This window comes from Glossina fuscipes, unplaced genomic scaffold, assembly GCF_014805625.2.
Source record: "Glossina fuscipes isolate IAEA_lab_2018 unplaced genomic scaffold, Yale_Gfus_2 1, whole genome shotgun sequence".
Taxonomy (NCBI): Eukaryota; Metazoa; Arthropoda; class Insecta; order Diptera; family Glossinidae; genus Glossina; species Glossina fuscipes.
In genome coordinates this window covers 21275083-21289186 of record NW_023998415.1, presented here as the reverse complement: position 1 = coordinate 21289186, position 14104 = coordinate 21275083, and the positions used below count along the sequence as shown (strand labels likewise).

General features: G+C 35.7%; 1 protein-coding gene across 3 annotated transcripts in view; it reads right to left on the bottom strand.

Annotated features, from left to right (window-relative positions):
- Window positions 1-590: 590 nt before the first annotated feature.
- LOC119645069 (protein sprouty) overlaps window positions 591-14104 on the bottom strand; it is a 17916-nt gene continuing 4402 nt past the window's right edge. For 2 of the 3 annotated variants that reach the window (XM_038044927.1, XM_038044928.1), the window contains one exon: window positions 591-3008. In XM_038044927.1, the coding sequence (XP_037900855.1) occupies window positions 831-2816 (1986 nt within the window). In that variant the 5' untranslated portion in view covers window positions 2817-3008 and the 3' untranslated portion in view covers window positions 591-830. Of the gene's footprint in view, window positions 3009-12871 lie in introns of all 3 variants that reach the window. The other variant, XM_038044929.1, reaches the window with a different exon arrangement.

Here is a 14104-nt window from a genome sequence, read left to right as displayed (position 1 = left end):
ATGTATGTATGTATGTATGTATGTATGTATGTATGTATGTATGTATGCATGTTTCGTGTTTGTTTTGCTCTTTTAATCCATATACACATAATAATATTTAATAATATTAATTAATTATATTTATATAACATTTATAGTTTTAATGTATTTTGAAATGGTTTTGCTGTTATATTTTTCAGTTGGTTTAGTAATAAATGTTTTGCGATCATATTTGTCTTGGCCCAAGGCGTTGCGTTGTTGTATGGCTTATTTTATCAGATCGCTGCCTCATTGCCCGTTTCAGCTTCTCTCCTCTTCTCTCTTCTCCTCTCATTCTCCGTTTGACCTTCTTAGTTGCTTTTCATTCTAATCCACCATTCATTTATGTTAATACCCTGTGCGTCTGCGTTTTAACAGAATAGTGCTGCTGGTACTGCTACTGCTGTCAGTTTCAAATAATATTTCAAAGTTCATATCGCTCCATTTTCACTATTTGTATCGCTCTGATCGATCAGAGATGTACATACATGCTTTTCCCTTTTCCTTTATCATCATCATGTGTTGCGCTCTTGTTATTATTATTGTTTCAAAAATAATAATAGAAATGTATGCTTCTTTGGAAAAAAAAGAGATTTCTCCGATTGATAATGCAAGAAATATTGTTTTCGAGGTTGTTTTTTTTTTTTATTTTTTTATTAAATACGTTTTATTTATTTATTTATTTCATTATTATTATTTGTTTTTTTGATAATGACATGCTCTTCATAGACACAACGTTTCGAAGTTGAGCGGGTGATTCTAGCATGTTTACGCGTAAATGCTGCTATACGTGTGTAGCCTAGGATTTGGCGTTAATACTCGGCATTTGAGTCGAGTAAACGCTTTTCCGGTGTTAGATCACCTTTACGTAGAATCCGACTTGCATTGGCATTACAATCACTGTGATGATCCACAGATTTTGAGGTGGCATTGTTGTTTGCTTGCATGTTGGCCGCATTGCTTAATATCAAAACATTGTTACCATTAACCGAAAGCGGCGACGTGATGGGTAGCATACTTGATGTTGAACCGATTTGTTGACATCGACATCCTCGTCTTGCAAATCGACCATAGCACTTCTCGCCAATAGTTGCACAGCCACGCATTGGCCAGTAACACCACAGACATGGTAATACAAGCGATAATGCGCCCAGCCAGCCCCACCTTTGCGATCTCTTGTAAGGACCACAAGAGCACGGATTGTCCACACAGGGTGTGCTAGAGCCATCGTCACAATCCATGTCGTTGTCTCGAGCACAATGATAGAAAAGTGCTTTTGCACAGCATAGACATGATGCGTAGTCAATGATAGATTCTGCACTGCAGAGACAGGTTTTATTGCATACCCAAGTCTGCGGTAGCGGACGAGGACTTTGGCATTGCTCACAACGACAACGATCGCATTGCGGACACGTAATGGGATTAAGTGAAGATGGACCTTCACTGCCATTGCCAGCAATGATAATAGGTGCACCTAGTGGACTCGCCCCACTGACAGCCGATACAATGCCTTGTGGTGTTGAGATGCCCGTTGCGATATTATGTAAGTCGAGTAAATCATCTAATGCTGGAAGTTCTTTTGCAAATTTGCACGTGTTATTGTAATTGGTTGACGAGGCGGGTTGTTTTGTGATTGGCTGAGTAATTGATGGGATGGCGGGTGTTGTAAGATTTGTTGGTGATATTTTACCCGGCCTCATTATCGCGCTCGGCGACGAATGCACTGGTGCTTTATGTATATTATATTGCTGGTGCGAATGTAGGAATCCATCCGTTCCATCGATTCCCGTCGAAACGTTGACTGAACCTGCAGTTTCCGCCAGACGGTTCGAATGTTGGTGCTGTTGTTGTTGTTGTTGTTGCTGCTGTTGCTGTTGCTGTCGCAATTCGCGTTGCGGTAACAGTAGCAAATGATGTGTCGTCGTTTGACCATTGTTATGCTCGCCAGCCGGATGTTGGGTGCGTGACGTTGTTTGCAACTGTTGCGCTGTGCGCAGAGGCGTGTCCACATACTCATTAGCGAGTCGTTCAGACTCAGGTCGAGGTTGCGCCAGCGTGACTGGTGAAGTAGATACTGGTTCGACACTATGGAAATGACTAAGAAAGTTACTATTGCTGCTACTATTGCCAGTAATAGTAAGCAATGGGACCGTCGTCGTCTCGGGAACCAATAACGGTGGTGGTCTTCTGCGCGTAAAGGAGTTACTAACTGTATTTAACGATGTCGATGACGACGAACTGACGTGACTATTATTCCTACTCAAGCTAGGCGGTCGTTGAGGCAGGAACGTTAAATGATGAATTTGATAATCATCCAGTTGATGCTGCAGTATTAGCGACGGCGTTGGCTCAACGTTACTAATATTATATGTGTTGCTATTGTAACTATGTCTACTGTTCGTATTATTATTATTATTATTATTATTATATTTAATGCTATTATCAAGTGGTAATGATGACGTTGCTATAGTAGCCGTTGCCGTTGCTCTACTTGCTACTGTTGCTGGTGGTAGTGCTAATTCAGTCGATGATGTACTATTAATACTATTATGATGCCGTTGTTGCTCTTGACTCAAATTGTTATTATTATTCCTACTTAATTGTGTTTGATTTGTACATTGAGGTGTGTCTAATGTAGCAGAATCTGCTGCTGTTGTTCTTGTGTATGTGGTTGATGTTATTGTTGCTGTTGATTCACTCAACATCGCTGGCTCTGGAGCCCTAGGACGATGAACTCGAGGTAGTAATTTAGGGGGCCGAGGAGGCGCCAAAGGATCGCCGCCATTTCTGCGATCCATGTAGTATTGAGCAAATTTTTTAATACGGAAACTTCAATCCCCTTGTACGTTTTGCCAGGGACTATTAGTTTCCGTCATCCTCCTTTTAACACAACACAACCGTAAACCTCAGAAATATAATCAATAGTAGAAATATTTTCTTCACGTATTTGTTCTTTTTATGGCCAATCTTAAAATGGGAACAATCGCTTCCTGAAACAAAAGGGAATAAACAAAAAAACAAATAAGCTTGATTAAATTCAAAATTATTATCATGAAAAACAAGTACAAGTTCTACAAAGTATTTCAACTCTACACAGCTTACGCACAAATGCAAATACTCGTACGTGATCGGAGTACACCATTTCTACAGCGAATTATGATTTAACTAGACCTCGTACTCCTATAAATAATTCTCTTCGCCCGAAATTAACATTTAAAAGGCGGTAGAGTTTGAAACTCACTCATTCGTTGAATGCTTTTCGCTTAAGCGAACAGACGCCGACGCTGAAATTGATCTGCGAATCCCTTCTAGAGTCAACGCTACGAAATATTGCGCATAATAACACGTACGATACGTCCAACCGTCTAGCATGCATTTTCAACATGTTTAATGTGCTTTCTATCTGGCGCATCAGATATCTAGATATATATGCTTAAAGAGGGACAGATACTTTGGATTGAGATACAAGAAAATTATCTTTTGTAGTCTACACGGTGTATGATGTACATTTAATAAAGCTTGTACGAATTTAGGGTGGGGCCCATCTACCCACTAGCTAAACTCTATCGAAAATGGATTGGAATGGACCCCCTTTGCGACCATACTCTATATAAGGCCGTATTTTGAAGACGTCGTCATCAAAAGGCCTTTACATGAAAAAAAACGCCTACATTCACGTGTTATCGTGAAAACAAATGCAAACTGGTAAACTTGGCAAAGTAATGTCGGGCTCCGCTCGACTATAATGTTTTTACTTTTATACCCATCAACGCGGGATGAGGGGTATTCATTTTGTCAAAACGCCTGCATCGGCCAGAAGGAAGCTTCAGAGTCACCCCCAAGTATACATATTCGTGATCGGTATAAAATTCTAAATACATTTAAGCATATCCTCCTGTCCGTCTGTTCATCCATTACAAACGTTCTCCTGGCTGCAAAATTCAAGCTACCACTGCAAATTTGGCAGAAACAATGGAAGTTCTTAGTTGATATTGAAAATGAGGCAAATCCGTCGACGGGCACTTCTACAGTACCATATAAACTGGGAACAGCTCTGTTTTTCAAAAAGAATAAATTTGTTTATTCTATGCGCAATGGTAAACGTTGACCGCGCCTATCCAATATATCTTAGTATATCATAATTTCATTTTTTTCCCCGATATCTTAATAGTGTGCGGAAGCAGGCTTTAAAACCCCATAAACTATATATAAGTTCTTGGCCAACTTCAAATTCGGAACGCACCTAAGCCTATCCGTCTGCGCGACTGTGCAGTATCTGTGGTATGCATTCTCCCATTCGCAAAAATGAAGATATCGCGTACATGCTTACAAAAGAAGTTGAAGTGAATCAAACTTTTCAAAGAACACGCCTACAATATCCACACACTCTTTTAACAAAAACTGTAGACAGTTTTGCTTTCTCTCTCTATTGCTTGTTACTCATAAACTGCAACAGATGCGTATAAAAGATTCGGTCGCCATCGAATATAAGTTTCTTAGTACTTTTGCATTGAAATTTGTGTCGGCAATATAGTTTGCCGTAAAGTTCGTTATATTGAAGATATGTCGCGAGAAGGATTCCAATGTTGCCAATTTTTTGATATTCCGCGTTTTCGAGTTTGAAAGCATGAAAATGGGATTGCAGTTTGGAACTTGCAGCAAAATAAATTCGCAGGAACCGTTTGAAAAAAAAGGTTGACAAATATCCGGATATTCCGCACGAGCTTTAAATCTATGTTTGCCAAAGGGAAAAGCTTCAAAAAAAATATAAAGAACAGTCGAAACTTTTCAGGGTTTTTCAAAATAATCGCTCCTACAAATTTTTCGATACGCTGAGACCATCATTCCTAGGATTTCTTTTTGTAATAATTCAGATTTCCCCGGAATATGAACTGACTCTTTGGGAATCGAGCGCTGTTCTCACGAGAACAAGATGAGAAAAGTTTATAAAGATTGAGTCACGACGATAAGGCGAAAGTTTCATTAATTGCACGTGTTCAGGACTGAAAAGATTTTGTTATACTTTTCTAATGGCTTGCTCGGCAAAATGCGATCGTGATCTTTTCTTAAAAAAAAAAAAGAAAAAAAAATAAGAAAACCTTATTCGAAAGCATATAATATTTTTCGGTTCCGTTAAATCGATGCATCGATAGAAAGACCAGTTGCGAGATTGAAAACAATTAAAGCGTAGCGATGCCATCTTCAGAGCACTTCTTTTGATCACTTTAGCAGCGGTGGCGAATTTAAGCGCTTTTGGCAAACTACGCATCATCTGCATTGAGTGTAATAGAATGTTTGAATTTCATGTATGAGGTAAAAATTTTCTCTGACTTTTTGTACGACTTTCTTTATATGCCAACGATCCTTTACTTAGCACTGTTCACGTTTAAGTTGTAACTATCGAAGAAGTATGTTGATCTTCATGTCTTTGATGAAATGGTTTTTGTCGAATTATTTAAATAATTTTCATCACTACGGTATTCGAAGGGGCAGAGTAAGAGGTAGAAAAGGGTTATTTGCCAGCTAATGTCTGAAACAAGGGATCGAAGCAAGGAGTGGTTTTTGATTCGCTATCAAAATTTGATTCGATACTGACTTGACTTCGATAACTTGTCGGATGAATGAGCTGGACCGATTATAAACACAAATGCAATTATTTTGTCACTATTCGCTGCAGGCATAGATAAATTTAAGCATTTTTTTTTTTTTTTTTTTTTTTTTTTTTTTTTTTTTAAATTATAATATATATGTGAAATATTTTATTTAAAAAATTTTAATCTAATTTCGGGCACAAATGAGCGAATATGTATTGAGTAGTTGTTGTTGTGTGTTGCTCTCATAAACTATATATTCACAAATAGATAAACGAATATATACAATGAATGGCGCGTACGTCGCTTTTGAATGGATCGACAATTTGTATAATATGCGCTTTTTCTTTTTTCTCTTTTTTTTTTCTTGTTGGTTTCTGAGTGCCGGATATGATGTCACAACTTGTGGGTGTATTGTGGTTGTGTTTTTACTTGTTGTTTTCCCGTCTTATGTTAATCTTTCTCTTCAGTTTTTTACATGCACTGGTGTACTATAGGTATTTGTTTTCAAAGACTTTTCGATTATGATCGATTGGTCGTCTCATCGTATTCCTCAGCATATTTAATCATAAGCACATATATCCACTTCCCTTCCCTACCATATGAGTGCAATGACTGCGTGTGCACAGTTTAAAAATTAAAAGATTTTAAAAAATGCTCTAAAGACATTTAGTGGGTGACATTTTTTCAGATTATGATTACACTACCGCACGTGTGATGGTACATTCTCTGCCATAACAGAATGTACATTGAAACCATACCAGGCTTTTTGGTGCTGGCCACCCGCATTTTCCTATTTTCATCTAATTTTCCTGCATCTTAGATAATAGCTAGACAGAGATCGCTTGTTAAATCACAAAAACTCTATCGGCAACGGTAATTTAATATCTGTAACGGCAAGCGTGGAAATGCATACATAAACTCCCCCTTAGCCCGGAATGTTATTTTTGATTTCTGACCAACCCATCTGTCTTAGATATAAATTTTGCCAATGTTTCGCAACAAGTAGGCTAACGCATTGCCAAGTAGTGAAAAAGCACGACTGTCCAATGGTCATAGGAGATCGAATTCCCTGGGCATTCCGTGGTCATACTTTAATTACGATTGCTACTGTGGTTGTAATTATAATGAGTGCCTGATCAGTGAAGGCGTAACACTAACCGAACGGGCACATTTCTATCAGGCTTCAGACACTTCCTACATCTTTCTCTTTCTGTCTCTTTTCACGTCGTTCTGACCATCAATATATTGGACGTATAGGTTTTTGAATGATTAAGCACATACATCAGTGTATACAACTACGTTTATATAATTATAAGTAAGTTAATATATATACACGTATATTCACTGATTTAACTAATATTAACAACAACGTTCAGATGTATAGAATTTTGTTAAAAAAAATTTCAAGCAGTTCATGAAGGAAGCTATTAATTGAGAAAATTCTTCTTAAGAACAATTTTGTATAATGTTCACTTAAGCGTACGTTTAACCGCACAAAGCAATGAGCTGACAAAGGCTTACAAGGGCCTATAGCAACATTCGGCGACTTTTTCCATCAGCGGGCTAGCGGTACGAGAACAGGGTTCATCTATTATTGTAAATGCGGCAATCGTACTGGGCCGAATTGACCTATAGGATTTTCCCAGATAGCGTTACTTGTTCGATGATTTGTTGCTTTCGTTTCTCGGTTTCGAATGTCGAGGCATTTATAAATTTTACGTTGTTCGATTATTAAATAAATCACAATCTAAATTATAATAATATTGTCGGGTTGTCACGTCAAAGTACCGCAACGAAGTTGATCGTATAAACAAATTAATGAACACGATTTTCGATGAAGCGGTTCTCTGCGAAAATCTTCTTTATAAGTAAAATGAACATTTACAAGCGATGGGAATTTTCTTATTATATATTCAGCAGAGAGTAAAATTTATGCGAAGGTGATCCCATTAAACACTCCTATGGCTATTCAGCATTAAGCGACTAAGTTTCCGAATATAGAAAAAAGCAAGTCAAAACGCTAACGTAACTGAGTAGATTAGCATTCAAGTTCGATATTGTTCGATTTGTGTAATAAGCAAATGCCAAGATGGCGCTATATGTGAGTGGAAGGCCAGAGCGAGAAAAATGTCCGGGGGAATAAACATTCACTTGCGATATTTTATAAATCATTTCCAATAGGCAAGAACTTTAATGTATCTGATCGGCCGTAAAATATCTAAACAAACTGACAGCGGTCAGTTCTTTCAGCGCCATCGCATTGCCGAGAGTATCAGACTCACGACTATCAGATTGATGTGCGTGGGTTTAAATCTCAGTGCGGCAGCATCGTGACTCTTCTTAGCATCTATACCCGAGTATATAGTTACTTAGGTTTATGTGATCGCTTGTTCCCACTTATTGTTAATTGTTTACCTTGAACTTTGCCATTGCTTCCGATTGATGTTCTTCTCTATAATGTCATAGGGGTTAACAGGTCTTTAATCTAAATAGGTGTTGGTTAATTCGACTTAACGCATATATATTGCGGACTCAGTAAGGAATTAAAAAATACATTAGAATTATCGCAGAAAATAGAATGTAACGATATTTGTTTGCCTTCAAGGTTTGTGTAGAATGTCAAAGCGATCTTCAACGATTAAATGAATTTTAGGTGTTCATCAACAACAGCATTATAATGTTAGTTGAGAGAGCTTTCAAATCGTTATAATGACTTCGATAATTAAATACGATAATCAATACTTCTAACAATGCATTTGCAACTCATGTTAACGAACGTTTACGAAATTATCCTGATGCCAATTTCAGTCAGGGGGGTTATTATAAAAATCTTTGACAAATCATGCATCATTACACATCACTTATAAACTCTCTTAAATGAGTTTATATGTAATTGAATGAACTGCTTGGTCTTGTTTTCAATAAATCACATTTTTTTTTTTTTTTTTTTTTTTTTTTTTTTTTGTTCATTTCCTCTTATGAATTCAGTTAACGCATTTCTAGTGGGATTTTGATATTTTATGGGCCTAAAGATAATAATCGCTGCGGTTATAATGTGTTAGAGCAAGGGCCATAAAGTGAAATCGAATAACTCAGCTAATTAAAAATGTAAAAAGCAACTTAAGATAGTTTTCTAAAAGGCATAAAAACGTATTTAATTGAAATTTTATTTATTTATTATTATTATAATATTTTTTTTTTTTTTTACGTGGGGGTTACCTTTTCCGTGTACACCTTATTGGTATACAAACGCACGTATATATCGTTTATAAAGTACTAAGTAAAACTATAAACAGACGAAGGCGTACCATACACATATATATACATATATACGTACATATGTGGGGAAGAATGAAAAGATATATATATATATGTTGTGTTTATGACCGGATATCCGCAACTACTTTTTTGTACGTATGTACTTGTATGTATTCATATAGATTCAAATTGAAACTATAAGTAAACGGCTATGCGTGTAAACATACCTATTGCAAGTACATAGACGGTTTCCGCTTGTGAAATACCACAACTTTCTTGGTTAATGAAATATTTACATGTAACTCACACTCGTCAATGTTTCCTTTCCTTTTTAAGCGGACACGTTTTTTATAGTTGCCTTTGCGTTCGTACGTTCGTACGCAGCCAAAGCTTGATCTGTTAGTTATGATAGTAATTCTTTATATAAACTTATACGCGTTTATGTAAAACAAATAAAATTTAAGATTTAAAAAAAAAGATAAGTATATAAATTCGCACTAGTATGGGAAGAAAGAGTGCGCGCATATACGTTTTAACGGCACAGATTTATGAGGTTTTCTTACACCCACCGTCATTCATTCAGTCGTAAAGCGAATGCAGACTGAGTTCGTCATTAAGTTCGCAAAATTTGAAGAAACATGGCGAACTTCCTGTTAAGTTCTATCTTTATATATCTATTTTTTTGTGTTTTGTTATTGGATCAATGACGACTGATTCCCACCCGCCTGCCCGCCCTCCAACAGGAACAATATTCTTCATTTACATGAGCGCGGGATGACCAACAGTCGACCTTAGCTACGTGAAGCTTCCTCACATATATCTATCTTCATTCTCGATACATGAGCATAGCTACAAACGCATCAAACACGCAAATACATATATATAGATATATATATATATATATATATAGGCGCACGCACACGCACACGCACACGCTCATGCATGCATTTAGGACTTCCTTACGCTGCAAAATAAAGATGCAAAACTTGTTTGCACGTTGTGTTTGCATGAATATATGAATGAATGTATGTTTCTCTGTTTTGTTATTCATTCTTTCATTTATTTATCGCGGCTTGCGATAGTTTGCTTGTGTTTAGTATATATGCACACACATACCAAAGCATACATACAATCGCTTATGCATTGGAAGTTTTTCTTATTTATCTATTTTGTTTTTATTTTTCTTTCTTTTATTTTCTTTTCTTTTCTTTTCTTTTTCGTTCGTTTTCTTTGTAACTTGGATTTTTTGTTTTTGTGTTCTATGCATGCACGGCTGTTGTATTTAAAATAGATCTTAAAAATATTTAAAATTGACAACAATTTAAATTTAGCTAATTTTGTTTTCTTTCTTTCTAAGGTTTTGAAATTTTTATAAATTAAAATCACATGTTTTCTGGTGTTGCTGCCGCAGTCGTCGCCAATCAGACTAGCATTTGAAAAGACAGACCAATGCATATATATGTTATCTAGATACATGCAAAATTATATATGGACATACATATCGTATTTATATATAATATAATATGAATATATTGGGTGCGTATGTATATATACGTACATCTATATATGTATGTATATATGTGAGTATGTATGTTTATGTTTTTATATATATATATATATATATATATGATAGAGAGATACTTTCAATGTGTATGCAGACACAACAAGAGACTAAGAGCTTTCTCTTCTTCTCAGTTAAATCTCGTGGCAGATATCGTCAACATCCTTGTTCTTAGATAGTAAATAACCGTGTTTATATACATTCTATAAATAAACAAAGTTTAATAACAGACCCGCAAAATTGAATGCAGCTAGCATTCTTATCAGTTAGGATCTCATAATCAATTCGTTGGTAATGGATTTTAATCTCGCTCTCATCTTCGAGTCTCATATACGCTCGAATAAGCAGGCAGACGCAGTTTTGAATTTCAACATTAACTGTAACAAAAAATATGCATTGGTTGGAAGAAGCTCTAAAATCTCTTCTGAATTTCATTAAATATACTTTTAAAACGATCGTGTGAGTAGTCATAGACTTGCAAAAGCTTGCAACGTCTTGCGAAATAATTCTAAAAAAAAAAAAGAGGCTATAAAATGTTAGAGAAGCGTTGAATTGCTTGCATCATTTCTAAATGGGGACTAAGTTAATGAATAAAATCCAATTTTCGTCGAAGCGTCGCTCTTCTTTAGCCCCACGAATTATTGATAAAAGCAGTCACAGCCACTTCAATCATTTATCCATGCTTAGTATTTGAGCGTGTTACGTCACTTATTGGACAATAAAGCATAATTATTGATCCAAATCGATTTCGTACCTGACAAAAGCTCTCAATGGCTCAGAGATGGATAGAATTTCTTGCCGTTCTGCTTCCCTTATCGAGAAATCCTTGAGACGACTATATGCAAGAACTTGGAACCAGGATAGAAATGTTTATTTTATGCAATAAAAATAATGAAATACATGTCATCAAAGAGTTCAACTTCATCAACTTTATCGATATTTTAAATACGATCACATCAAAGGCTGTAGAATATTAATTGATTATTAAAAAAGTAGTGCTTGCTTACACGTCCAACAGTAATTTGGGGATTCAATTATTTTCGAAAGAATATGAAATGATTTTATTGCAGAAAAATGTTGAGTTTTATGCTGTTTTCTAAGGGGGATGAATACACTACCTTTGCCTTTGCTTTTTGTGAAAAAGATTTGTGCGGTATAAACACCACTGACTATTCTTAGTCGGGGCAGATATCACGAGAGGACGACAAGCTATTTCGCGTTATGATTTATAATGGAGAGACGGAATATGAAACGATGTTTTGCGATAGATAAGGCGTCCATGATAACGCACCGGATTATTCAGCGGCAATCGTTATAGCAAACCTAGGCGACCCTTATTGGCTAATTCTTTTCTCATCGCCGTGCAGCCAAATTTCATTTATTAGCAAATATCAAAAAAAAAGTTATGAATATGGTATTTGAAAAGTAAAATGACTCTTTCAAGTTTAATTACATTTTCAAAGTCAAACACAGAAATGTATATGTTGCACGCGTTACACTTCTTCGTATCCGAAATGGCAAAAATGCATAAGATACGGATCAAAAAACAAAATAGATTGTCGTGTACAAAGCAAATGGTACCCGGCCATTTTGTGCTCACGATATGATCTCAACAAGTGCTTTTGCGAGATATCGATCTTGACATTGCTTGTCATTCTCTAGTTGGTCAGTAAGTTAAAAAAAAAAAAAAAAAAGACTAAAGCTTGGCGATTCAACTTTAATATTAAATAAACCAACGGTTAAAAATTTTTTCATTTTTAATTCATTTAGAATGTAGACTATATTTCTATATTACCGTTAATGCTTTTTCATCTAGCCATTGCCTAAACATTGTGCAAAGAAATTTACAATTTATTGGCTTGGATTTATTGGCTGCCGAATAATTTAGAACATATGCTCGTTTTTGACTGCAAGCTCTATCGTAATTGATTTGAGATTTGAACCCACGACCAATGAGTTTTAGTCGTACAGTTAGTTCTTTTCTTTTTTTTTTTTTTTTTTTTTTTTTTTTTGCGTTGGCAACATCCTAATTGACATTCATGTCAAACTGCATGATATACCGAGACACACTTATTTTTTTTCATCTGAAAATTTGAAAATGAATTTTTTTCCCAATTCGTTTCATCTCTCACACCGTTGTGAAAATGATATACTGGAAATGGCTTTTCGAATTTCGCAAAATATATCCAGTATTCGGAGAGAAGGGAATAGGGCGATTGGTCAACGATATGAATTGAATTTTTTGCGTAAAAAATTCACGAAAAACTAATGTAAGGTAAGTAAGCATATGCACCGAAACGTGGTCTCTCCATAATTCCAGCGAACAGCAAAAAAAAGCTCAAACAAGTTGCCGTGTTAAGAGCTCAAAGAAAGGTGGAAGGGTATCAATAATGAATTACGCATCACTTTGTCAATTTTTTGATTTAGAGGAAATACTTACAATGAATTAGAAATATTTGTCTTTGCACTAACTAAAGCTAGGCTAAGGCATTGCTAAGCTTGCTGCTAATCAAACGTATGCTCTTTGAAGGCTTGAGTTTGCATTTCCTGGACGTTTAAAACGATGCTTAAGATAATAAAATGAATTGAAATTTAAAATATATCGAAATTGTACCGATATCGTTTGTAATCTGTTCAATTCAATTAAATGCGAGAAATGGCTCCTCACTCTCTCCCTCTCTCTCTATTGGTTTTGTCCAACACATTGTATTTGAAATTCGTTTTAAACCGAACCGTCGTATTTAGCGCTATACTCTCTTAACATGTTGTTTAGTTATTGTAGTTTTCTGCTTAAATATTTCTAAATGTAGGCGATATTTTCGTTTATTTATTTGTTCTTTTTTCCTTTTTTTCTGCATTTTCTATTTTTATCCTGTATATTAAGGAAAATGCAACTATTTTAAATTCATTGCGCGAAAATTTATTTCTGCCATTGCGTCTTTATATTTGTATATGCGAGTGTGCAGTTGTCATCGCCACCGCAGTCCTCACCAACTCTACTATAGCCGACACAACGATGCCGATTATTTTTTTTTTTTTTTTTACTTTTTTTGTAATTCTGTTTGTGTGCGGCTCAAAATTCTGTCGTCTTATCCCCGCTTGTTTGGACGTATATTAAATTGATTATCCCGTGTGCTACTTATGAAATTAAGGCACTCTCGGATTGCCTTTTAAAAACAAATATGCCGACAAACTGGAAAATAAACAACAAGAGACAACTCGCTCATAATGCTTTTTCATATTCCATTCATTAAGTCATTCAACTAAGTAAAAGCTAATCAGAGAGAGGGAGAGTCATAGAGATTAGGACTTGGCAATAAGGAATCTATACAAATTATAATTGCATTAACGTATTTGTCGTTTTTGCTTTTGCTTTTCCTTTTGTTTTTGATTCACAAAAATGTCAGATAGCGGATCATCCACCCCTATGATCTGTGGCAAAAAATAATGCGGTCCTATTTAGCTGTGAATCAGTCTTTCACTCAAGTATAAATTTTTAACGCGAATATAGTTTTGTTTTTGAAAATTCGTTGCACATATATGCACCACATACATTGTCTGCTTGCCTGCCTATCTTCAAAGGTCTTGTGTTTTTCTGTTTTCATTTTCTTTTCGTTTAAAGGTACGTTGGTTGATGTGCTTACAAGTATCATAAATATAGTTTATGCATTTA